The sequence below is a fragment of the Megalobrama amblycephala genome, linkage group LG3 (assembly GCF_018812025.1).
Source record: "Megalobrama amblycephala isolate DHTTF-2021 linkage group LG3, ASM1881202v1, whole genome shotgun sequence".
Classification (NCBI taxonomy): Eukaryota; Metazoa; Chordata; class Actinopteri; order Cypriniformes; family Xenocyprididae; genus Megalobrama; species Megalobrama amblycephala.
The window spans coordinates 20,234,806-20,261,444 of NC_063046.1; the positions used below are offsets into that span (position 1 = coordinate 20,234,806).

The 26,639-nt window shown below is 36.6% G+C and overlaps 2 protein-coding genes across 10 annotated transcripts in view; both read left to right on the forward strand.

Moving 5' to 3' along the window:
• Window positions 1–8,726, forward strand: part of fhod1 (formin homology 2 domain containing 1) — a 59,959-nt gene extending 51,233 nt beyond the window's left edge. For 6 of the 7 annotated variants that reach the window (XM_048184579.1, XM_048184580.1, XM_048184581.1 and 3 more), the window contains 8 exons: window positions 1,046–1,207; window positions 1,504–1,694; window positions 1,915–2,107; window positions 3,966–4,134; window positions 4,627–4,689; window positions 4,805–4,900; window positions 5,235–5,408; window positions 7,254–8,726. In XM_048184579.1, coding sequence (XP_048040536.1) covers window positions 1,046–1,207; window positions 1,504–1,694; window positions 1,915–2,107; window positions 3,966–4,134; window positions 4,627–4,689; window positions 4,805–4,900; window positions 5,235–5,408; window positions 7,254–7,333 — 1,128 coding nt within the window. In that variant the 3' untranslated portion in view covers window positions 7,334–8,726. The remainder of the gene's footprint in view (window positions 1–1,045; window positions 1,208–1,503; window positions 1,695–1,914; window positions 2,108–3,965; window positions 4,135–4,626; window positions 4,690–4,804; window positions 4,901–5,234; window positions 5,409–7,253) is intronic. The other variant, XM_048184584.1, reaches the window with a different exon arrangement.
• Window positions 8,727–8,838: 112 nt separating this feature from the next.
• The window catches only part of slc9a5 (solute carrier family 9 member A5), a 31,119-nt gene continuing 13,318 nt past the window's right edge, over window positions 8,839–26,639 (forward strand). The window contains exons 1-5 of one of the 3 annotated variants that reach the window (XM_048184587.1): window positions 8,839–9,514; window positions 16,030–16,332; window positions 21,422–21,585; window positions 25,983–26,061; window positions 26,154–26,331. In XM_048184587.1, coding sequence (XP_048040544.1) covers window positions 9,178–9,514; window positions 16,030–16,332; window positions 21,422–21,585; window positions 25,983–26,061; window positions 26,154–26,331 — 1,061 coding nt within the window. In that variant the 5' untranslated portion in view covers window positions 8,839–9,177. Of the gene's footprint in view, window positions 9,515–10,892; window positions 11,489–16,029; window positions 16,333–19,951; window positions 20,103–21,421; window positions 21,586–25,982; window positions 26,062–26,153; window positions 26,332–26,639 lie in introns of those variants that run through there. The other 2 variants (XM_048184588.1, XM_048184589.1) reach the window with 2 other exon arrangements.

Genomic DNA, 26,639 nt, shown 5'->3' on the forward strand with positions numbered 1-26,639 from the left:
GCACCGGTCTGAAGCTTGATGGGCACATGTGATTAGTCAGAGCAGCTCTGTGCTGATGCCTTAATCCTTTGCTGTTGCCTGTGGAAGATGAGATATGATTAAGACTCTGCATGGCACGTTTTCTGTGCTGTAGTATGTTATGACCTCTTGAACTCTACAAACATACTGTTTATGAGTACTGAAGATTATTTTTATGCTATACTACCATGCGTAGAATCAGGGCAGACTGATCAAAATATTTTTAAAATATTTTTACGGAATAGTTCATCTAGAAAATTGAAACTTCTGTCATCAATTCAGACTCCTTTAAAGTTGCCATGAAATCCAATTGGACAGTTCTTATTTTTTTATGGAATATTGCGGTATTTATTTTAAATGATTTATCTGTGTACATTTTTTTTTTTTTATTCTTGTGCCCTCATAATCTTCAATAATAAATTTAAAAAAAAATCCCTTCCCATTTGCAGCGACATCTCTTCTCTGATGATGTTCACTGGTGTGAGGGCAGGACAACCTGTCACTCACACGAGATCACATCAATAGTAAACAACATCCATCCAATCAGTTCACGATGGGGTGGGGGGTGGGCTTGGAATTCCAGCCCTACATTTTTTTTTTTTTTTTTTTTTTTTTTTTTTTTTTTTTTTTCTCTTGTTCAGTAAGCCGTTTCACTTGAATATACGTCACAAAAGAGAAGAAAAGACCATTTTAATGCCGACTTTAAGCTACACTAAGAATAAAAAGCTTTTTGATCATTTCACATAATTCAATTTGTGGGAACACTTTTCTTTCAAGAATCATTCATAAAATGTCATCAGTTTTAATGAGGTCTTTACAGCACTACTACAGTGCCTTGTTCAAAACATACTTGACAGTTAGCATTTAATAACTGTTTAGAACATTATGTCCTTTCATTTGTGCCACTCTATTTAATGAGTAGCCACCTTAATATGCTTTTTTTCCACCAATTGCCAGCAAAGCCAATGTAGTAGTTCACTGAACATCACATAATGACTTTAATTAGCACTTCTCATTTCTCTCGCAGGCTAAGGGCTTTGAGCTCAGTTATTTGGAGAAGGTAACTGAGGTAAAGGACACAGTACACAGGCAGTCTCTGCTTCATCATACCTGCAATTTTGTGGTGGAAAACTACCCAGATACGACAGACCTTTACTCTGAGATCCCTGCTATTACACGCTCTGCTAAAGTATGTCCTTAGACACTTCTTTATATGCATTTATTTTTTTGTCCTATTTGTTTTCCATCTTGCATTACATTATTTATTCATTTGTACAGAGATTCTTAATGCTATCACCCTTTTTAAGCTTTTATAGTAGCCACTTTTTAGTACATCTTGTAAAGGTTAGCACTTTAATTCAGGAATGAACTGCTGTGCACATGAGTTTCTTTTCTGTTCCATTTCTCCCATTGAAGGTGACTATGCAAAGAACCCTTTAGCATTCATTGTCATTATTCATCACTCCCTTCTTTCCTTTCCCACAGGTGGAGTTTGAGCAGTTGTCTGAAAACCTGATTCAGTTGGAGAGAAAATGCAAAGCCTCTTGGGACAACCTTAAAGTAGTGGCCAAACATGAAACTAAACCTAACTTGAAGAATAAAATGACAGAATTCCTGAAAGACTGTACTGAAAGGATCATCATCCTGAAAGTAGTGCACAGACGCATTATTAACAGGTAACACACACACACACACACACACACACACAAACCCAAACCCCACTGTAATCCATTTAATACTTGAAGGAATTTAATTTATCATGTTAAATAAAAAAAAATTCCAAATTCATTTGGATGCTTCCCGTAAATTGATGAGCATGAATGACTGTGCCTCATGTTTTAATTAGGATGAGCTTGAGCATACAGTATATTAAGTTCTACTTCCTTAACTTTGCAGGTTTCATTCCTTCTTGCTATACTTGGGTCAGCCTTCATACTCAGTGCGGGACACTAAAGTAACTCATTTCTGCAAGATCATCAGCGAGTTTGCCCTAGAGTACCGCACTACTCGAGAGAGAGTCCTCACCCAGAAACGCAAACGTGCTGTCCACCGGGAGCGCACCAAAACCCGGGGCAAGATGATTACAGAGGTGTGGAATGGAGAAAAATGATCAATTTAAAGCATACTTTGACTACAGATATCTTTTGATTCCATTCCACTAGTCTTATTCTATCATGTCTAAAGGATTAATTTACTTTCAAATAAAATTTTTCTGATAATTTACTCACCCCCATGTCATCCAAGCCCATGTCCTTCTTTCTTCAGTCAAAAGAAATGAAGGTTTTTGATGAAAACATTCCAGGATTATTCTCCTTATAGTGGACTTCAATGGCCTCCAGACGGTTGAAGGTCAAAATGACAGTTTCAGTGCAGCTTCAAAGGGCTTTAAATGATACCCGACGAGGAATAAGGGTCTTACCTAGTGAAACGATTGGTCATTTTCAAAAAAAAAAATATATATATAAAAATGTATATGCTTTATAAACACAAATTCATTCCGTTCATCCGCACCACGTTCATTCCGTAAGTTGAATAAGGAAGGCGTAGGACGTACAGCGTAAGCTTTTTGAAGAATACGGAAGGTGATCTGGAAGCACTTGCGAAGCGATCATTTGTGTTTATAAAGCATTATATTTATTTTTTTTATTTTTTCTTTAGAAAATGACCGATTGTTTCGCTAGATAAGACCCTTATTCCTCGTCTGGTATCGTTTAAAGCCCTTTGAAGCTGCACTAAAACTAATTTTGACCTTCAACCGTTTGGAGACCATTGAAGTCCACTATAAGAAAAATCCTGGAATATTTTCATCAAAAACCTTAATTTCTTTTTGACTGAAGAAAGAAGGACATGGGCATCTTGGATGACATGGGGGTGAGTAAATTATCAGGAAATTTTTATTTGAAAGTCGACTAATCCTTTAAGCTGTGTGTTTTAATGTTTATTGCTTATGTACTTCCAATTTACAGTTGCAGTATGTTTGCACACCTTGCAGAATCTGTAAAAGATTAGCAAAATAAGAGGGATCAAAAAATTGCATATTGGTTTTATTTACTTATAAGTACTGCCCTGACTCAGTTATTTTACATATCAGATGTTTACATAATATAGTCCATTTGACAAAAATGATATATATATATATATATATATATATATATATATATATATATATATATATATATATATATATATATATATATTTTTTTTTTTTTTTTTTTTTTTTTTTTTTACATTCAACTATCATTTACTTATGCTTGATTCCGACTGCTGTGTTATGTTTTTATGTGATAGTTGTTCATGATTCCCTCTGAGCAGTTAGACTCCCCATTATTTTTCATATCCTGCACATTCTTTGGTTTTCCAGCATCTTATGCATATTTGAACCCTTTCCAGCAGTGATCCATCTTTTCACACAGTTTGAGGGACTCATACACAACTATTACAAAAGGTGCAAACATTCACTGACTTCAAGGAAGTCATACAATGCATTGAGAGCAGGGAGGTTGAAACTATTTTAAATACAATGATCAGGGGAAATTGTATTTATTTTGTCTTCTGGGACACATAAGTATTTTATGTAGCTTTTAAAGGGCAGTAAACATTCTGATATTGAAAAAGGAAGAGGATGTGTAAAAAAAAAAAAAAAATTCACAAGACCTAGACAAAGTGGTGATTCACCTCCAAACACTCAGCAGTATAAAACATTTAGCCAACCCACCTCGACACAGGGCCTTAGACAGTTTTCTCAGTTGTCCTCCCTCTTACAACAGCCCTGATCGACATTATGCCACAAATGTTGTCAATAGAGCTTAACTGTTATTGAACCCAGATCGTTCGTTCATTTATGGGAATGAACTATTTCATGGACCTGCCCCCACTGTATCACCCTGACTCATCAGAAAAAAAAAAAATTACCAGTAACTAATTATACTTTCTGAATATTTCCACAGACAGAGAAGTTTTCTGGAGCAGTTCCACAGCTATCTCTGGAGGACAGCCCATCCCCAGTTTCTTCAACAATAGAATCAGAGCCAGCCCAAGAGGAGCATGAGAACATGAAAAACCTGCTCACCGCCAACAACGACAACAGCAAGCTGCGCAGGAGCCGTGCTGTACGAAGTAAGAGACCACAACTCAGCAAATTCAGGATATAAGAGTTTAGACTAGCAGTTTAGAGTAGTGACAGTCCTTCTGCTTTTGCCCAACCTTCTTGTGGAATTTTGTTCCATCCCTCCTCCAACACACCTGCTTTAGAAACGTTCATTAGCTGATCCAGATTTGTTTGATTACAGTCACAGAAGTAACATCTGCAGGAAGGTACGTCTCCAGAAGCACAACTGAGGACTTCAGTTTCAGTTATATTAAGTTTAGTTGCCCAACACAGATGCTCGGTGTCCTAACATTTTTTTGTTTTTGTTTGTTTGTTTAAATTGAACTCATTTAGCCTTTTTACCGTTACCACTGCAATGATTTGTGAAGTCCAGCCCAAACTAAAGGACAGTTTGATTTAATTAATTAATTAATTAATTATTAATAATAATAATTTTATTATTGTTGTTATAATCATTCTTTAATAATTGAATTTTTATTTATTTGGGGATCCTTTTATAGAGATTCTTACCACTGGTGGTGACACTCATCCAATTTCACCAACCCTTCAGTGGAGTGATGAAGGTATAGAGTTTGGAGCATGGATGTGTGCAAAGATAAAGCACTTGTGCAGCTTTTAATATATGATAAAACTTTATAATTAATGAGAGCATTAAGGTTGGCTCATTTGATCTCACAGAGGGGCCTTATGAGTCTGACTTCGCTCCTACTTCACCAGTAGAGAGCCAATCAGCACAGGATGATGATGATGATGATGATGATGATGATGATGAAGGTAGAGCTACTTCACAGGCTGCATGGAGTGGGATTGCTCAACTAACAGATTTATCATGGACTAAATAGTAAATAATTGTGTTCTTTTGAAATATTTTTAGAGGGCTAACTGTCAGGACAGACATAAAAAAAAAAAAAAAAATGTGGATGATTAAGCCATGGATTCAAACTTGCCTGAATATCTGTGAACCTTTTACAAATGACTGATTTTCGTCAGCTTGCCAAGAAGTAATACCAGCCTCACTTATTTTAACGCTTTCCTTGAAGGATCTTGGACCGGTTTGTATTGTAATTAGGCAAAGATTTGATTGATCTGTTGTACTGTTTCTACACAGGTTTAGGCAGGGTTAGCACACACATGTCTGTAGCCAAAGAGGACAGCGCCAGCTCACAGGATGATGCCACAGATGAGATCATGGATCGTCTGGTTAAGTCTGTCACCCAGAATCCCACAGAGAGGGCGTCTAGTCCAAAAACACGGAAACGCTCACGGCTTAACCGAAAGTCATGTGAGTGCATTTTGACTGTCAACGGATTTTTTTTATTTATTTTTCTGACCACTGAACTGAACCAGTTCTGAAGGTTGTTTTAGCCTAAACCTGGGGGATGAGATTAAGGATTTAGTCACTGTTTGCATTCAACACTATCTGTGTCCAAAACACAATGTAATCTGGCTTCTACCATTGCTTAGCTTTCAAAAGCCCCTAAATCTCCTTGTCAGATGCATATCGTGCCACCTCTTTACTTCTGCTTGTGCCGGATTGAACTGCTAGACATCTCAGAATTCGAACACCACAAAGAGCCTTTTGTAGGGCACATTCTTGCAACTGTGCTTTTAAAAAAGGAAAGCAAAAGCATACAAACCTCCAAACCTGAAAAAATATTCTGTGTAGCTATGAGACTTTTAGGTTCATTTTTAATATTCTGAGGCAGTTTATGGTATGTCTTATGGTATGTCTTACAGCTATTCAGCGAATTTTCGCGGGCAAAATCCAGTCAATTCTATAGTAATCCATGTGATCTGTAATTTTGCATTAGGACGAAATATTTTTAGCATGCCTAACTTCACAGGGGGCCTCACTTCAGGGCTGGATGATTCATTGAAAAGTAATCGAAACCAGAATGTAACTTTCCCATGCTGGTTATTTTTTAATCCTGTTAATACTTTCCCCTTAAAAACATACTACCGCGTATGTAGTCACGTGACTCCGCCCCATCCAGTCAGTGGCATGGAAGCAACACGGCGATTTGAACTCAAACGGCGAGTCAACACACACACAGAGTGCGCGAGCCCCGAAGTGAGATCGCTTTTGCTTGCATCCTCACGAAAGGTCAATTGTATGTGTTTAAAGTCTTCTCAGTTTGAACATTTTCAAGTGATTTTACACTATTCAAGAACAACAATATGGAAAACACCTCACTTCAGTGCCTGAGCTGTTTTCTGTTACGCAGAGAGCCACGTCGTGTCTCTGACAAAGCGCGAGCCCTGAAGACAGATCACTTTCACTTGCGTCTTCACTAAACTTTGTCAATTGTATGTGTTTTAAGGCTTGCCAGTTTGGACATTCAATAGGCATTTATTGAACTACTGCGCTGATGCATAGTGGCACACAAACACTGATACAGACAGTAGCTCGCACATCACGTGAAGATCACAAGCACAGGGAGGAGCGCAGAAACTCGTCGTCAGCGTTGTCCTGTTATTTATCACTAAAGTAGCTTAGAAACTCGAAAGTTATAGCATATTTGTACAACCCACAGCTTCATAATTAATAGCGAAGACGGTATGACTAATTTACACACTCAATCGTTCTCTCATTAATGCATTCAAATAAATGTACTGGTACTGTGCTAATTTATTTGTATCTGATTGAATGTGCAGAAATCTCTAAAAATGTTACGAACCATAGATAAAATAGCTGAGCTATGTCGTGGCACTCTTTCATTAGAAAAAATATCCCATCTTTAATAGTCAAGCAATATTTACAGTACAGACCTTGTCAGTGAACTATGAGGGGCAAAAAACAAAAAAACAAAATGATCGTTCATTAATTGCAATTGAGGTAAACCCTAGGCTCAAGTGAATTTGCCATGTTGCCCAAAAGAAAGCTGCTTGACTTTAAAGTGACTTCTGTGTGAGCGGTGTTTCATATCGCTTCTCTATTGACAGTAGACAGTGGACCATTTTTTGCAGCAAAATTTGTTTATATTTCAGACCTTTACAGTTCCAGATCATTTTAGTGCATTAAATTAGCATCTTTATACATGTGCAAGTGGTATTATATAGATTGTCTGACACTGAGTTGCATGTTTTATTTTACAGTATAACATAACATGCATTGTGTGTGTTGCAGTGCGGAGGACTCTAAAGAGTGGCTTGAGTGTGGATGTGGTGCAGGCCCTTGGCCTCGGCAGTCCTAATGGGAAGGTCTGAAGCTGTTGGCTCTTGGCTGTGGAAAACCCTCGCAAGGCAGCAATGAGTCCATGAGGAGAGCTGCATATTACATGACGGGAAGAACTGCGATAACAAAGGGATCTTCACTAAAGACAGTTTGTGGGATGCCTGCATCTAATTCCGTCTGCCAGTCTGAACAATTCAGTGGATGAATCATGTGCTTCCAGTTGAAACACAAACAGCTGCATTACTGTACAAATACCTGAAGTGTGTGCATGATATCTATTAGACATATTATGATTTGATTGGTACAAACTTTATTTGCATAGTATTAAATACCAGCCTACATTTACTGATGGAGAATAAATGTAAATATAAAATGCTAAATATTCTGACCAGATGCACATATGTTATTTTGTATAGAGACTTAGATTGCAAAGATTGGAGCACAATTTATCAGTCAAAGAGATTGTATTTAAGGGTTTTAAGTTAAAACTACATTTTTAAAAGACAAGTTTTATACTTTTGCCATATCTGTTATGATGGCTCAGCTCAAGGTTAGGATCGTGGAAGCCAGTAACTGAGATCAGTGCAATAGGGTAACTCAAACACACTGGTTTCCTGGGCCCATTAATGAAGCTGGACCCTGGGTCAAACTGCACTGTCCATTATAAACTCCTTAGTCTTGGACAAGGTTTAATTTGCATCTGGAAAGCTGACCCATGTACACCTGGGTAGTGTTCAGCTGAATATCCTGACTACCAAGGAGATCTTGATTAGAGAGACATAAACTAGGTCACGTTTGTTTTTCTTTTATTTATCACAGTGCTCTCTTGATAGGTTTGTGGATGCTACAACACAGTCCTGTATTCTGCTGTATCATATTTCTGTCCTGATATTTATTAATGTGCTCTGTAGTCAAGAAAAAGGTGGGAAATCATGTTTTCAACTATTCTTTCACTTAAACACTTTCAGTTTTTGACGAGCAAGTTTCAAGTTTTTAGTTATATCGCTGTTATGGTGTTATAAAATGTGCATACACCACTCTCTTTCTTGCCGAAGAGAAATGTTGCGTTAAAAGTGAAACATTTCTCTAGCCCTTTTTTATTGTTACAAGCACATATTTTAAAGGACTTTGCTTGGTATTGCTTTTTTGCACAGGGGTTTATGTTATAAGAATTCAGAGTCATGAGTCACTCTGTTGTTTTATGTATATGACCTTATTTCCTGCCTGCATGAGTGCATGTGTTCTTCACTCTGAATGTATCACTGTTAGCGTGTCCCCATCACTACTCTCGACACCTGCACAAATAGAGTACATTACTTCTAATGTTAGACATTGTATTCTGATTCAGAATTGTTTTACAAAGACATGTTGGCCTTGAATACCAAGACAGTGCTATGTTAAAATTAAAATAAATGTTTTATTAGACTTTTTTCTGTTTTTATTCTTTATTTGCTTATTGCCACAGTCAAACCATCAAGCACAGATGTCAGAAATGCTTCATTGTCATTTAAAATTCAATTGACAGCTGTTTTTATAATATTAGTGATCTATTGTTTTGAAGATACTGCTTTAAATCGACTTGTTGATTATTCTGACATAATTTTCATGGCATAGAAATAGGCTGATAACGCGAGTTTTGGGTGCGCACTTGTCTGTTTTGATGAGGATGGTGAGTGACGGCTCTTTAATAAGAACCTCCTCGTGCACGAACGAATCACGTGTCCCTATACGCTAGCTGCACCTTCGCGAGTTACCGGCAAGTGGAGTGTGTGTTGATGTTGTAAACCGGTAACGGGGCGTCCCGTGGAGGGCTTACCGTCGCAACAGGAGTGTATAAAAGAAATGAAGATGGCACGCCGTTGAACACGCCGAAAAGATGCGGTGCTTGAGTTTGCTTCTGTTCATAAAGGTGGCTAGTGATGCAGCGACTGACCTTTACGTGACAGGAGCGTCGCTCGCGCCAGAGCTGGGGGTAAGCGCGGCACCTGCCGTCACATCCCCCGTAGCCTCCCGCTATATTCCAGAAGAGTACGGGCATCCCGGGATTGCGCTCGCCCGGTCTGCGGAGGAGCCGGCGGTACCGAGCACGGAGGACGCAGAGTCGTCTCACCACCACGGAGGAGGGTACAAGATAGTGCAGTGGGAATGGAGCTACGTGCAGACACCTTACGTTATAGCCAGCTGGCTTTTGGTGGCCAGTGTGGCGAAAATACGTAAGTTCTTTAATAGATGATGTAACTTTATTTCGGCTGTGTTATATAGCCTAGTGTTTAAAAGAAGCTTCCGAGCTTACTCTGGCTCTTGGACTGTCATTGCGCGTAAAGTGTGGAAAGTTGATTGTGAATATGTGTAGTGCATTTCATTAAAGTGGGCCTTCGGTGCCGTGTGTGTGTGTTGGGCAGATGGCTGTAAAAAAGGTGCGTAAAAAGCGCACGCCACCTGCGCTTCTCATCCACCGTCATTAATTGACAGACGCTGGTGGTTGCCATGGCAATAAAGCCCATACATTTCCTCAGGGACGTCTTTATACAATAATAAAATGGGCTTTTAGCTGCACTGGAGATAAGCGAACAGCGTTTGGCAGTATGTTTCGGTTATCTTTTTTTGTACCTGTAATTTTCGTGACTTTTCTTTGTTACTGTCATCCGTGCTGTAACGCCTCGAGAGATATTTCTGTGGACTGTGAGCTCACCGTGTTCTCCCGATCCGGCACCTCTCCAAAAGGCGCCGAGTCTCCACGGACAGTAGCGGCGACTCTGATTGGCTATGACTCATCATCTTTCCATCATCAGTCACACGCTGTGGTCATTTGAAGTTCGATTCATGTCCGCGAATCAGTTCTTTCGAATGGTTTATTACAAAGAACAGGTTCAAAAATCTATTCAGTTATTCTTGTACGTCACCATCATGTGGTTCCTGGCGCCGCATGCTCTACGTACCCACGTAGCTATTTATGGCTTTTTATTACGTTTTATTAATAATGCTGTTTATAGCTACATATTTTCCCATTTCAGTTTGTTGCAGGCTTTGTTTTTATAAACTGAATCATGGCTGCAAAGTAATTTCGAGACTACATATAATTTGCATTTACAATGCTAAAATTCACTTATGTTTCTTGGCTGAAACGGTTTTTGCATGTTTTAATAAAATGTGCGTGAATAAAACGCTCTCAAGTTGTAGCCTAATAATCTCCAGTAGGCTAGCCTACTTTATTAACGTTTCTGCAATTTGGTTAAGTAACTTTTTGTCAAATTTATCAGTCAGATTCTCGGTTCACTTCAAATAGGCTTATGCTGTTAGCATCTATTCTCTGCTCGTTTCAAATGAGATGATTCTCGGTTCGTGAGTTGATGAGTTCACTCGAGATCCGCTCGATTTGTCCTATTCGTGAACGAATTTTGACCTTTTGTGAACCGCTTCAACTGATTCACGGAAAAGATCCGACTCATGATAATGATTTCTTCATGTGAGAGGTCTATTTTGTTCTTTTGCGCTGTAGTTTTATTATCATTATTATTATTATTTATTAATATTAAACATTTGCTTAAAATGTTCCCAAAAGAAAAGAGCCAGGGGTTCAGGGACGGCCAAACATTACATCACATTGAGAGAAAGGCTTAAAATAAATAAATAAATAAATTAAATAATTAAATAAATAATTAAAATAATGAATGAATGAATGAGGAAATATCAATTAAACAGATCACATAAACATCTTTTGCGCTGTAGTTAGTATCAGTGCAGGAGCTCCCAGTGGTCAGTGCCATAAGTAGCCTACATTATAAAGATATCTCTCCAGGACATGAGCATTTTCTGTTGGCCATGAAAAACATGACATGATGTTGTGCAATAATAAACTCAGATTAATTATTGAAGATTTGAGAACAAAATGGTTAACAGAGAAACTGGTTGTGTGTTGTGTTCACTAAAATACACACGCATGCAGTACATACAAAAAATGCACTATATTTGCATGTGTGGGTGTTTCTCAGGCGTCCCTCCAGCTTGTATTTTTGGCCAAGACATGCAGTTACATCAGATCATTTAGCACAATCATCTGTTTCTCCATGATTCAATTGCCACGGCAACACCATATTTTTCTTGAGTTTGAGAAAGTAGCACTATCTGAAGCACCTGTGCACAGTTTTCAGCTAACTTGACGAGTGCCCAGTACACAGCCTGAACAGGTGAGAACAGTATAACATTTTATTGTGTTATAAAACACTTTACCTTTATTATCCTTATCCTATATAGCATCATTATACTACTGCTATAACATTGCATCGGTACGATAGATAGATAGATAGATAGATAGATAGATAGATAGATAGATAGATAGATAGATAGATAGATAGATAGATAGATAGAGATTTGTGAGTGATTTAGAGCACAGCAGAACTCGGTCAGATAAAGGCTTATTAATGAAAGTTCCTGTCAAAAGAATTAATTGTATTAAAAGGGCAGCTATAAAAAAAGCCAGTGTTGAGCAGCAAACAGGTATTTGAAGCTTCTGGTGTCTCTGGAGTCTCAAGAAGCTCTCCATGCAGGCTGGCAGTTGTGCGTAAAGAGAAACAAAGAGAAACATTTACAATGGGTGTAGAAATACATAAAGACTCATTTTTAAATAGTTTTATTCACTGACTAATGCCGTATTACAATGGATGGTCTAAATGGATGGATTTCTGGATGGTTGATAAGTGGCCACCATGTTCCAACAAGACTGCGACGTCAGCAAGGAGCTGGCGGGTGATGATTTGGGCTGGAATATTGGGAAGTGAGATGGAAGGTCCCTTTAGGGTCTCTGAGAGTATTAAAATGACTTTTGCAAGATATGTGGAGTTCATAACTGGCCATTTTCAGCTATGGTATAAAAAGAAGGATAGTGCCTTCTGAAATACAATGCACTATGCACTATCCCATGCTGCAAAAAAACACCACAGCAATAAAACTGTTTGAAAATGTATTTCTACACCCACTGTAAATGTTTCTCTTTGTGAGCTTTGGTTTGGAGTGGCTGAAATGCATCTTTACGCACAACTGCATGGAGAGCTTCTTGAGACTCCAGAGACACCAGCAGCTTCAAATACCTGTTTGCCGCTCAACACTGGCTTTTTTATTATAGCTGCCCTTTTAATACAATACATTTTTTTTTTGACAGGAACTTTCATTAATAAGCCTTTATCTGACCGAGTTCTGCTGTGATTATCTTATGATAATTCAGTCATCTCCATTCAGTTTTCACACAATATTAGTTGTTTTCATGCCTTTTGCACAACATTGCACCATTTCATGCTTTTCATCTTCAGAAAGATCTTTCTTCCTCCCCATATTGCATAAGAACTGTGACTTGCTTAATAATGTGGAACAACCTCTAAGTAGGGTTTCCATAGACCTAGCAAATTATTTTGTCTGAGATTGATACCAGTTATATAAAAAGACATGGAGAAAGAAACAAACAAACATTTTCTTAGAAAAACTAAAATCTGAAAGTTTATTCTACTGAAATCTAACTGATATGTCACTTGCATAATAATTTGGAATGTGGTGTATAGTCAACAAGACAAAAAAATAGCTGAATTTATTCAAATAACCCAGTCCATAAGTTTGGGAACCATTGGTTCTTAATACTGTGTGTTATTACCTGCATGATCCACGGCTGTTTTTATGTTTTGTGATGGTTGTTCATGAGTCTCTTGTTTGTCCTGAGCAGTTAAACTGAGCTCTGTTCTTCAGAAAAATCCTCCAGATCCTGCAGATTCTTCTTCAGTTTTCAAGGATTTTTTTGCATATTTGAACTCTTTCCAGCAGTGTATGATTCTTATATCCATCTTTTCACACTGAGGACAGTTGAGGGACTCAAACACAACTATTAAAGCTGCAAACATTCACTGATGCTCCAAAATAAAACATGATGCATTAAGAGTCAGGGGTGAAAACTTTAGAACAGGACGAAGAGGTCACAATTTTTTTTTATTTATTATTATTTATTTTTTTTGGAAGCAACAAAAGATACTTGCATTTTCCCGGAAGACAAATTAAGTATAATTTACCTTGATCTTCAAATTCAAAAAGTTTTCACCCCCCGACTCTTGCTCTTGCTGGAAAGGGTTCAAATATGCAATAAATCCTTGAAAACCTTGTAGAATCCTTGAAGAATCTGCAGGACCCAGAGGATTTTTCTGAAGAACAGAGCTCAGTTTAACTGCTAAGAACAAACAAGGGACTCATGAACAACCATCACAAAACAAAAACAGTCATCCAGGTAATCACACACAGTATTAAGAATTAAAGGTTCACAAACTTTTGACCTGGGTTATAAATAGTACTAAATAGCATGCATGATTCTGCAAGTGGTTCCCATACTTTTTCATGCATTTATAGATAGATAGACAGACAGACAGACAGACAGATAGACAGATAGATAGGACGGTTGTGTTAATATGAAAAAAATTGACACTGCCCATTAGTTCAGTTACAGACAAGCTATGAAATTCATATGCTTGTGTAGTGATGATAATGACCTGCCCTGTCACTTTCACACACTTATTTACCAGAGTATTGCAATCAGAATACACTCTTAAACATCCATACTCACTGAGTTTGAGTCATGGGGATGATAAAAAGCACCATCCCATTCTACTACACACACTTTAACTTAATCATTGACATGTTCCCTTTTAATGTTAATAAAAATAATCATAATTGGATGGCACTCCACTCTGTGTTCGTAATTAGCTGTGCAAAAGTTCTCTCTCTGTCTGTCCCTGAAAATGAAGGGCGTCAGATTAATTGAATTTAATGCTCTTTCATTATGACTGTAATTATATGTGGACTTTTTTTTGAAAGCTTAGGGCAAGTAATAATTTAAAAGCAGGAGATCTTGTGATAGAAATGATTTACACATATGAAGGTCTTCTCTATTGAGAGGCTGGAGTGGCACACAACTGTTAGTATGCATAAATGAATGGAATGAATCTCTAGCATTCTCCTTAAAATATATTTGTCTGTCTGTTTTAATGTGTATATATATCTAGGCATATGCATCAGAATATTTTTTTCTTTCTTTTGTTGTTATTTAGTGTTTGTGTGTGTACACATGCATGTGTTTGTGCAGATGTCTAGTATGCTTTTTTTGGGTGTGCGACAGTGTTTTTCTGTCCTTGTGTGAATGACTCATGGTGAGCGGTGATTGTTGTTTCTTGGCAGAGGTGCATACTGTTTTCCCTCCTCCACAAAATTACTCTGATCATGGAAACATTATTAATTAGTGCCATTAGAATTTCTCATTATGCCATAATGTGTTGTGATTTTATGCAATTCATGAGGATTGTTTGTTTAAATGCAGGCCAGTCTGTGCCTTGATTATAATTTTTAATTAGCCTTATTAATCAACATCATTTTCACTGATATATCCCCATTGAAACATTTTATGATCTGTTTAATCCCCATATAAACACTACTTTCATGTGGTTTCTGTTAAGCATATGCCTGCGCCTCATGCTTCAGTGTTCTGATCCAGTGGATGATGAGGTAGAGTCAGGAACCTGAGCGTTTGGTTATTGAGGTGTGATTGTTCCTCGTCTGATAATGCTTTGTACTGTCATTTGATATGTCTGATTTGTGAATGGACACTGGTCACACTGCATTTCCCAGTGGAAATATTGTCATGAATTATTGCAGATGCTCCACAGAACCACAGTAAAGTCCTGTATTTTATTGGTGAATTTAGAATGCAGTCACCTTGCTCAGTTCTTGGCCATTTGTTAATACTCCTTTCTTAAAGCTGCAGTATGAGATTGATGAGATTACTATGACTCAGTGTTTGTTACTGTAAGTCGTTGTACGTTAGAATGGTGTTGTGTAACATTTCATCTGAAACCATGGTATGGAATTACAGCACCTGTAACTTATAAACTACTCTTTAAATGAGGTTGGCTGGCTGCCGTGGACCATGAAGCTTTTTTGTATTCTGGTTGGTTTGTTTTGTACTATGCATTTGGGTATTACAATGTTTATAAACCTAAGTCTTTGGTGTGTGCATTATACTGTAACTCAGCAAACAGGTGGACATTTTATGACAGTTCTTTACCCTTTAATGCCTGACATCCAATACAGTGGGCAGATCTTTGAAAGTAATTTTAAACCATTTAAAATATGACCTTTGACCCTTAGTCATTATTCTGTATATGTATGTATTCTGTATGTTCATGTATATATATTTTTTTTAACACAAATTTAAAATGGCTGATGAAAGTAGGGATGTATCACATATCTTTAAAATATCTACTAGTACCTATTATTAAAATACATAAAAATACATCAAATACATGATTTGGGGGGAAAAGTTGGGAATGATTATTTTATTGTTTTGAAATATAGTAATAATAATAATACAATTTTCCCTTGTGATTTAATCATTAACATATCAAAGGCTAAAAGTTGCATATTGCAGTCTTGTTTTTTTTTTTTTTAATTTAGACTGTTTGCATTACATTGTAGTACATGAATGCATTGTACATACAGTAAAATGTGTAAAATGCAGTTCAAGTCTGTTTGAAAGGGATGACATTTCATATAGCTATTAGTGACATTATAATAAAGCACATTTACTACATTTACATTCACACTTTTTATGATAGTCACTGACAAGATAATATCTCTAATCTCATGCTCAATCCATGTTAACCTTTTTCTCTGTTGTCTCTTTTCTCTGCTCTGCGATCTTCAGTATTCCACTTCTCTCAGCGTTTCACCACAGCGGTCCCAGAGAGCTGTATGCTGATACTGCTGGGTCTGGTTCTGGGTGCAGTGGTTCTTATCGCCAGCAAAAAGCAGCCGTACCAACTGGACCCAGGGCTTTTTTTCCTCTTTCTTCTACCAACTATAGTGGGGGATGCTGGGTATTTTATGCCAGCACGGCTCTTCTTCGACAACCTGGGTGCCATTTTGATGTACGCTGTAGTAGGCACATTGTGGAATGCCTTCTGCACTGGATTCTGTCTTTATGGAGTCAAGATGGCAGGGGCCATAGGTAAGTTATTATTGGGGTGTCAGTTCAATTCAATTCTTAAACGATCATGGGTCATACAGTACTTTAGCATGCATGTAGGTGGAATATTTCAGATGTCTTCTGATGTACTGATGACAAAGCTGCCTGTTTTTATACTTTTTAATAACATATATTAGGGGTGTGTCAGTCTATTAAAACAATAAACCTTGATTCATTTTGTGATTCCAGACATGTCGAGAACTATGTTCCTTTAATAAAAACAAGTACTGTTGAGGAGACAAATATTATGTGAGTTTATTTAAAAAAAAAAAAAAAAATGCTTTTTAGCTTCTTAATTAAGAGTCTTAAACCTCCTTGGAAGTTCACTGATGCCCCCTAGTGGGTCCTGACCCCTGGTTGAGAACCACTGCATTTAGTAAAGCAAATAAGCCATTTGAGCCCTTGTGTTACTGTGATTTTAATTTTAATTTCTTAATGCTTTCATAAAATGGTGACTACCACAATATTATAAAAGACAGTAGTGTTCAATAAACAATTCAGTTTATTGAGTTCTGATATATATCAGCTTTTTTTACGATTGCTACAAACTTCTAATCACATTCAATATTCTGATCTATTTCTTTTATAAGAATGTTTATTCAGGGGGGAGTCATCGCTGCCTTAAAATTGTTGATCAAAGTATCGCATAACTTAGATGTGGTGTAAAGTTTGTTTTAGACCCAAGAAAGGGTAGGGCACTTTCATCCAATGCAACTTACAGTACACTTATCACAAAGACAGTCCCACTGGAACATCCCGAGTTAAATGGTTAGTTCACCCAGAAATGAAAATAATGTCATTTATTACTCACCCTCATGTTGTTCTGCCTTTGTTCATCTTCGGAACACAAATTAAGATATTGTTGATGAAATCCGATGGCTCAGTGAGCAGGGTGACCATATTTTGATTACCAAAAACCAGGACACTCGGCCCAGCAATGAGATACTCAAATGATGCTCGAAGTTTACTCAAAGATGCCTTATAATTTCAATACATTTAAAGTATGCCTCCTCTGTATGGATAGAAAATTGCTATATTACAAAATGCTATCCATAACCAAAGACACAAATCTCAGAGGTTACTCAAGTTTAAAAAATAACGAATGAAATAATGATAGAAATAATGTCTCTTCTGTATTAGAAAAATAAATACTTAAAAAATCTTTAGTTTTCTTCATCCTTGTTTTCCTCTTCATCCTGTTTTTTCTTCCTTATCCTCCTTGTTTGCCCATTTATATTTTGCTGTAGAGCTGATCTTTCTCAGCAGTTTTTTGTTGCTTAACAAATAAGCATGAAAGTTATAAAGAAATTTATATAGGCCTATCAGCTGTTACATCGCAAGGTACAAAGGAAGAGCACAACGAGCTGAACTCATTGTAGACGATAGCTGAAGGTTGCTCTGCTGTTATACGAAATATCTGTTATTCAGTTACAGACGACTGCACAAATCATGCATACTAATGAAAACATTATAAACTGTTACCTAGAAGTAGTAAACAACTGTAGTTTAGGCATAAGTCAGCCGCGACGCTGAGAATATAGTTACCTTTATGGAATAATCCACTAATGTTTTGATATACAATGTGAACTAATATTTGCACGTGCAATCGCGCATGTCTGCGAAACTCATTTATATTAATGCATGCTCCGCCTTCGGAAACCGAAAATCTCGTAACACCGGTAAATTTAATGGCCCAATGAAAAACAGTGAAAACCAGGACATTTTCATCACTTTATAAAAAAAAAACCAGGGGTGCGTTTCCCAAAGCGAACTATGGTCGCAAGTTCCGTCGTTACCAATAGAGTTCAATGGGACTTACCATAGACATATAATAAACACTAGACGCCCTATTGGCCGCTTTGGACTGTTGCTGCGGTACGTCAACGAGTCCGCCATATTGTGCGGGGCAAGACTGCGCTGTTAACAAACACAAGTAAACGGACGAGCTGCGGTTTTTCTGGATAAAAACAAAAATAACGTTTACATTTATCAACCAATTTCAGTGGTTTATAATGTACGTGGTGTACAAAAAGTTCTAGTTACTTAAGATCTCTATAGTTAGACATATAAAATATTTATTTTAATAAAAAATAGTCAAAGCTCAAGCTTGTCATGTATTTGACTTCTTCATTCTTGCATAAGAATTGTGAAAACGCCCATACTAAGATATAATTTAATTTTCACATTAAATTAAATAAAGTTTTCTTATTGTAAAAAAGGGATTTTCTGTATGTAACGCAATTTTAGCTTTTCTTGAACTTAGAATTGACCACCATTGATAAAATGAAACAAAAATCATCAAATACAAATCACACAGGCTGCTTTCTGTATTTTTATAGCACTAAAATGATACAGATAGATACTCCAAAAACATACAACAACAAAGATAACTGATGGATCCTTTATGGTAATACATATAATATGGTACATCTACAGTGCAATGCAAATAAAGAAATTGAGAATAGTAAATAGTTTGTTATACACTATAAGAAATAGTTTATGTAGTATATAATATAATAATATAGTCAATAATAAAGTATATAATATTGTCAATAAACAAACAGTATACAACAAATAAAATAGTAATGAATAGAACATTTATAAAATAGTATAAGTACAATAATATAATATCATAATATATTGATAATAGCATATAGTATAATAATATTATAATAATAGCAATAGAACATGTAGTATCATTTACAGAATATAGACAATAATATAGCAGATAACTATAATAGATTGATAATTATAGTATTGGTATAATAATAATCGCAAATACAATGTAATATCAATTGCAGAATAATATAGACAATAATAAAAATAGTAAATTAAATAGTGACTTGTACAATAATAACATAGTATTGGTATAATAATAATAACAACAAAAGGCTATATATTTTCCATCAGTCTCTTGGAAATGGTGAGAACAGTCCGCTGACAGGCTCTCCTCAGCTTTCCTTGAGGCTTGTGTAGCCCTGGTTGCAATGGGCTGAAAAAGAAATAAAAATATAAACAAATCACCATTTAATGGCAAACTTTTAAAAAATGTAGATGAGTTAGGAAACTTCCCTTCTAGCTACTTACCACTGTCTCCTCAACTCGTTGTCTTTGTGAAACCTTAAATGTGTGAAAAGCTAGCCCACTAACTAACCTTAAAGTAAGGGTTAGATTAAGATTAACAAAATATCAGTCACCTAGCCGTAACGAGTAGGCTACTTGTCATTAAAGTCGGTTTTAATAAAATAGAGATGCATATTTAAACTTTAGTTTATAAAATAACATAAGCTAAAAATATATTAGAAATCATGTAAACTCACGTCTCAACTTTCACAGCTAATTAGTGACATCGCTAGCTATTTTAGTCTGACTGACTCCGGTGGCCAACTACTATCAATTATATAATGACCAAATACAACCAGAAACAAATGTTCAGTCTTACCTGTGAAAGGTTATTCCCCGAGACCGGTTTTCAATTGTGCAGCGATTTGTACAGCCCCAAGCAGCACACGAAGCAGGCATTTTTCTCAATTCGTTATGAGCGTAATGCGAACGTTGCCCCGCACAACATGGCGGCGCCGTTGACGTACGGTCCAGCGGCCAATGGGGCGTCTAGTGTTTATTATATGTCTCTGGGACTTACGACCATAGTTGGCTAACGATGCTTTCGGGAAACTCACCCCAGGACGGCCAGGACAGGACGTGAAAACAGGACATGTCCTGGGAAAACAGGATGTTTGGTCACCCTATCAGTGAGGCCTCCATGCCTCTCAAGATCCTTATCTACTAAAACATATTTGAAACAGTTCATGTGAGTTCAGTGGCTCTATCTTAATATTAGAATACAAGAATACTTTTTGTGCGCCAAAAAAATAACGACTTTTCAACAATATCTAGTGATGGGTCGATTTCAAAACAGTGCTTCATGAAGCTTCTGAGATTTATGAATCTTTTGTTTCGAAATATTGATTCGGATCACCTATCAAACGACTAAACTGCTGAAATCTCGGCTGCGTCCGAAAACTGGAAAATGCTGCCTTCTGAGGAAACATTTCAAGGTAGTAAGGCATCAAGGCACGTCCGAATCCAATGTTAGCTTCACTTCCTTTCTCATGAGATACCTTCATATGATCGATTTTTGAAGGAAGCATGGATGTATCCTTAGCTGCCTTTGATATCCCACAATCCTGTGCTTTCCATTCTGTGACAGTTGAGCTAGAAAAATAAAGATGGCGTCCGAAAGTAGCATTTGCTGCTCAGTTTGTGTATAAATGTACGATTTTGACCAACATATTTCAATTTTTATATAATTTAATTATTACCACTGTAATAATTAAATATTTGTTCAGTTCTCACCATAGCTCGCGCTATATTGCTGTAGATCATTAAACTGTTACGCTGCCTCAGAAGTCTGTCCGAAATCAATTTCGTGAGGTGCTTCATGCACAAACGCTGCCGTACAAGTCATTCTCTTATAAAACAGTGAGGCAGCAAGACAGCTACCTAGATTTTCGGACGCAGCCCTCGTGACTTGGCGCTCCGATCCACTGATTCGATTCGTAAAGCTCTGAAGCAGTGTTTTGAAATCAGACCATCACTAGATATTGTTGAAAAGTCATTATTTAGTTTTTTTTTGGCGCACAAAAAATATTCTTGTCGCTTTATAATATTAAGATAGAACCACTGAACTCACATGAACTGTTTCAAATATGTTTTTAGTACCTTTATGGACCTTTAGAGTTTCAATAGCTTTGGTCTCAATAGAGGCCTCACTGAGCCATCAGATTTCATCAACAATATCTTAATTTGTGTTCTGAAGATGAACAAAGGTCTTATGGGTGTAGAACGACATGAGTAATAAATGACATTATTTTCGTTCCTGGGTGAACTAACCCTTTAAAGTGCCTTGCTCAAGTCCACAATGCAGCTTATGAATTGCCCATTGCAAGATTTGAACCATTCCAGATCTTTAACCACTATACCACAGCACTAGGACTCAGATACGATCAATTTGGTAGTAATTGTTGACTGCAGTTTGTGTGTGTGTGTGTGTGTGTATGTGTATGTGCAGATGATAAAGTAGACGCAGGTTTGATGGAGTTCTTGTTGTTTGGAGCTCTGATCTCGGCTGTGGATCCTGTAGCAGTGATCGCTGTGTTTGAAGAAGTCCATGTGAACGAGACACTCTTCATCATTGTCTTTGGCGAGTCGCTGCTCAACGATGCTGTCACTGTGGTGAGTCAAGACTTTAATCATCAAAATAAATAGCTTTTACTATGTAAGAATGTCTACATGACTAACATGCTACTAGCAGAGTGTAATGGTCAGTGCTGTGAGTGAGGAAATACACTACTGATCAAAAGTTTCGGGTCAGGGAGGTTTTTTTTGTGTTTTTGAAAGAAGTGTCCGATGCTCACCAAGGCTGCATTTATTTGATTAAAAATACAGTGAAAACAGTTATATTGTGAAATCCAGTCTCCAGTCTTCAGTGTCACATGATCCTTCAGAAATCATTTTAATATGCTGACATTGTGCTCAAGAAACAGTTCTTATTATCAATGTTGAAAGCAGTTGTTTAATATGTTTGTGGAAACCGTGATACATTCACATGAATGGAAAGTTCAAAGGAACTAGAAAATAAAAATCTTGAAATGGAAATCTTTCGTAACAATGTAAAAGCCTCTATTGTCACTTTTGATCAATTTAATGCATCCTTGCAGAATAAAAGTATTAATTTCTTTAAAAAGAAACCTTTTGACCTTTTGAACGGTAGTTTATAAAAAAAACAAACTTAAAACATGCATATGGTCCATCTAGACAGCATATAATTTTAATAAGTAAATGTACAGTACCAAAGACAATCCAGACATAAGTGACATGTATTTACTTACTCTAATTATATTTTTATTTATTGAGTGTTAAGGTTATCTTAGGGATTTTCAAGGCTCAATGGAGATTAGCAAAATCTCCATCCTTCTATGTTCTCTCTGTTGACTCGCATATCTGTTGTTATGGTAACCTTATACCAGAACACTCTTCTGTAGACAGTGCTGACATGATTATGTTATAAGACATACCCAAAAGTAATTTACTTGCCCTAGAGAAGCAAATCAATAGTAAATGACTCAGGCTGAGGCATTGCCACTGAATTATCCAAACCATTTCCGTTTTTTTTTTTTTCTTGTATTTTTTTAAATATAATTACTCTAGGGACAAACAGTAGCTTCTGGTTAGAGATAAGCTGATTTAGTGTTAATTGTTTATACTACATAATGTTGTTAGGAATAGATTTGGTTTCGAATCTACGTAATCCTCAAAAATATCAAGTTTTTGCTTGAGCAAAGTTTGGTTTGTGTGTTGACTGTATGTTCACTGGTACAGCAGGTTAGTCCCATTATTTTGTAGATGTCCCATGTGTTGATGATTTCACCCAATGACAGCCCTTTATTACTAACACATTCCCCACCTACTTCACCTTCATCTGCCCTACAACATTTCAACATGACCTCATCTGGAATGTAAAAGCATGGACATAGCCATCTATGCCATAATGTCATTCAGAAGATTATTCTTCAGGTTCTGCAAGTTTATGTTTTAATTCACATTTGTTTTTGAGGCTTTAGCAGTGCCAATGCTGGAATAGTTTTTCAGTTGCAGTTTTCATAGGCTGATTATGTTCCTACCTCATACGCACGATTTAGTAAATCGAGGGAACGAAATAGTAAATCGTGCACACGATTTAATTTTTTTCTTGCATGTCATGTGCGGGGCTCCGTAAGTTCCAGTTATTTCACACAGAATTTTAAAGGTGCCCTAGAACTTCTTTTTAAAAGATGTAATGTAAGTCTAAGGTGTCCCCTGTGTCTGTGAAGTTTCATCTCAAAATACCCCATAGATTTTTTTAAATTCATTTTTTTAACTGCCTATTTTGGGGCATCATTAACTATGCACCGATGTATAGGTTGCGGCCCCTTTAAATCTCCCGCTCCCCCGCCCCGGAGCTCGCGCTTGCCTTGAACAGCATAAAAACAGTTCACACAGCTAATATAACTCTCAAATGGATCTTTACAAGATGTTCGTCATGCATGCTGCATGCATGCGTCGGATTATGTGAGTATTGTATTTATTTTGATGTATTACATTTGATTCTGAATGAGTTTGAGGCTATGCTGCGTGGCTAAAGCTAACATTACACACTGTTGGAGAGATTTATAAAGAATGAAGTTGTGTTTGTGCATTATACAGACTGCAAGTGTTTAAAAATGAAAATAGCGACGGCTCTCTTGTCTCCGTGAATACAGTAATAAACGATGGTAACTTTAACCACATTTAACAGTACATTAGCAACATGCTAACGAAACATTTAGAAAGACAATTCACAAATATGACTAAAAATCTCATGTTATCATGGATCATGTCAGTTGTTATTGCTCCATCTGCCATTTTTCGCTATTGTCCTTGCTTGCTTACCTAGTCTGATGATTCAGCTGTGCACATCCAGACGTCCTGCCCTTGTGTAATGCCTCGATCATGGGCTGGCATATGCAAATATTGGGGGCGTACACCCCGACTGTTACGTAACAGTCGGTAGTATGTTGAGATTCGCCTGTTCTTCGGAGGTCTTTTAAACAAATGAGATTTATATAAGAAGGAGGAAACAATGGATTTTGAAACTCAGTGTATGTCTTTTCCATGTACTGAACTCTTGTTATTCAACTATGCCAATATAAATTCAATATTTAATTCTAGGGCACCTTTAATCTCAGTTATTGAAATGCATTACAAAAAAAATATGTAGTAATAGAGATAGCATAGGTCACCTAAAAATGAAAATTCTGTCATGATTTACTGACCCTCGTGTCCTTCCAAATCTGCATCACTTACTTTCTTCTGAGGGATGGTGTTTTGTTTACTGGAAGTCATTGGTAACCAAAACTGTTTGGTTAAAAACATTCTTCAATATGTCTTCTATTGTGTCTCACAGAAGACATATAGTCATATAGGGTTGGAATGACATGAGGGGAAGGAAATTATTTCCGAATTTTCATTTTTGGGTGAACTATCCCTTTAAGTAGTCTAAGACAGTGGTTCTCAACCATTTTGACTCTTAGCCCCCCTTTGTCCAAGACAATATTCAAAGATCCTTCTTTCTAAGCTGATTAGTGTGTACTTCATTCGTAATGTAAATAAATATACATTACAAAAACAACTTTTTAAGCATTTCCCTAGGCATGTTTCAATAAATAACTTCTTATTAAGCCTAATCATTGTCTTTTGTTCTCTTTATGTTACTGCTTTTTGATCCAGGTTGTTACAAGATTTTTATCTTAAATCTCTTTTTTATGCATCAGATTATGTGTAAAGTTACCACGGTCACATTCTAGGGATTCTGAACTCTTGAGCAGGTTCCCACCAGGCTTTAGTGTAGAAGTGGTAGCAGATTATAGTGTGATTGTGTGTGTGTTTACAGGAAGGTCAGTTAGCACTTGAGGTCAGGTTATTCAGAGTGAAAATGTGAATATGTGCCAATAAATATGGTCATGACACTGATTGAATTGAGAGCCACTATCTCAATCTGTCTAAAATGCAGTGGAAACCACTCAAACCAGCATGCACTTAACGTCTAGAGTTTGTTACTGAAGATCCTGCATTGACTTTGTAATCAAACTAATCTATTGTTAATTAGACGCTTGTTGTTATTGATAGGCACTGAATAACAGACTGAACAAAAGTCTTCTCAACAAATAACAAGCAGAATTGCTCATGGTGAACAGGGGCAGCCTCTTCTTTATGCATTCATTATCAAAGCTACTGGATAACATAATTCATTTAGTTATGTTTTTTGAGGAGTGAAATGGTAGGCTCAGCCTCTTGTGCTACTGGTCTAATGGCCATTTGTAAGACAGGTTAATTATTCAAGGTAATCATGAGAACCTTCAGATGGACAACACTCTGCATATTACTTCATCTGATGTGCCTAATAGGAAATCTACTATTGCCATTATGGGGAACAATTAGAGATGTGCTTTCGATCTGTCCAAGCACTTTCTCCATTAGCTTTAAATGTCATTTTAGGTCACTACACTACTGTTCAAAATTAAGGGGTCATTAAGATTGCTTTTGGAAGAATTTAATACTTTTTAGGATGCATTAAAGTTAACCTAAAGTGACTATCATCACTTTTTTCTATTCATCATAGAATCCCGATGAAAAATGTATCACAGTTTCCACAAGATATTAAGCAGCACAACTGTTTTCATCAGATATAATAATAAAAAAAAATAAGAAATGTTTCTTGAGCACCAAATCAGATCATGTGACACTGAGTAATGGCTGCTGAAAATTCAGCTTGTCATCACAGGAATGAATTCCATTTTAAACTATAATAAAATACAAAACACTTATTTTAAATTGTAATATTTCAAAATACTACTGTGTTTACTGAATTTTGATCTAATAAATGCAGTCTTGGTGAGCATTTTTGAAAGAGACTTCTTTCAAAAGCATTAAAAAATCTTGCTGCCCCCCAAATTTTGAACAGTAGTGTTTTTTTTTAATGTTTTAATATTTATTGTATTTTTGTCTTTTAAATTTTTAGTATTGGAGAGATGCATTTATAATTCTCTCAACAGGTCTTATATAAAGTGTATATATCCTTTGTGGAAGTGGGACCAGGAAATGTTTACACCGCAGACTATTTTAAAGGAATTGGTAAGTGCGAAATGTGTCAGTTGTTTCTTTCACACCATATTATTTAAATTTACATTAAACACCTACTTTTTTCATTCCTACAATTATTCCAGTCTCCTTCCTCATTGTCAGTATTGGAGGGACTTTGGTTGGGCTCATCTTTGCCGTTATTCTGGCCTTTGTCACTCGTTTTACAAAGAAGGTGCGCATCATAGAGCCACTGTTTGTCTTCCTATTGGTTTATCTGGCCTACCTGACGGCAGAACTCTTCTCTCTGTCCGCCATTCTTTCGTGAGTATTGCCACTGCTAGCATACTCATCTTAATAAATTGACATATTTGAAATTGATTCTCTGCATATTTGTAAATTTCATCTTTATTTATATTGTACACAAACCATGAAATGAATTCAGAAGACAAATAATATACAAAATGAAAAATACGACTGATATTGTGAAATGCAAAAAGATTTGTGTGAGGATGAGGGATAGAAATATCAGTAGCTTAGTATAAAAATACAGAAATCAATGGAAGTTCCCCATTATGATAGAAAAAGAATTGTGTGTCTGTGCAACTCTGTGACAAAAATTGTGACATTTA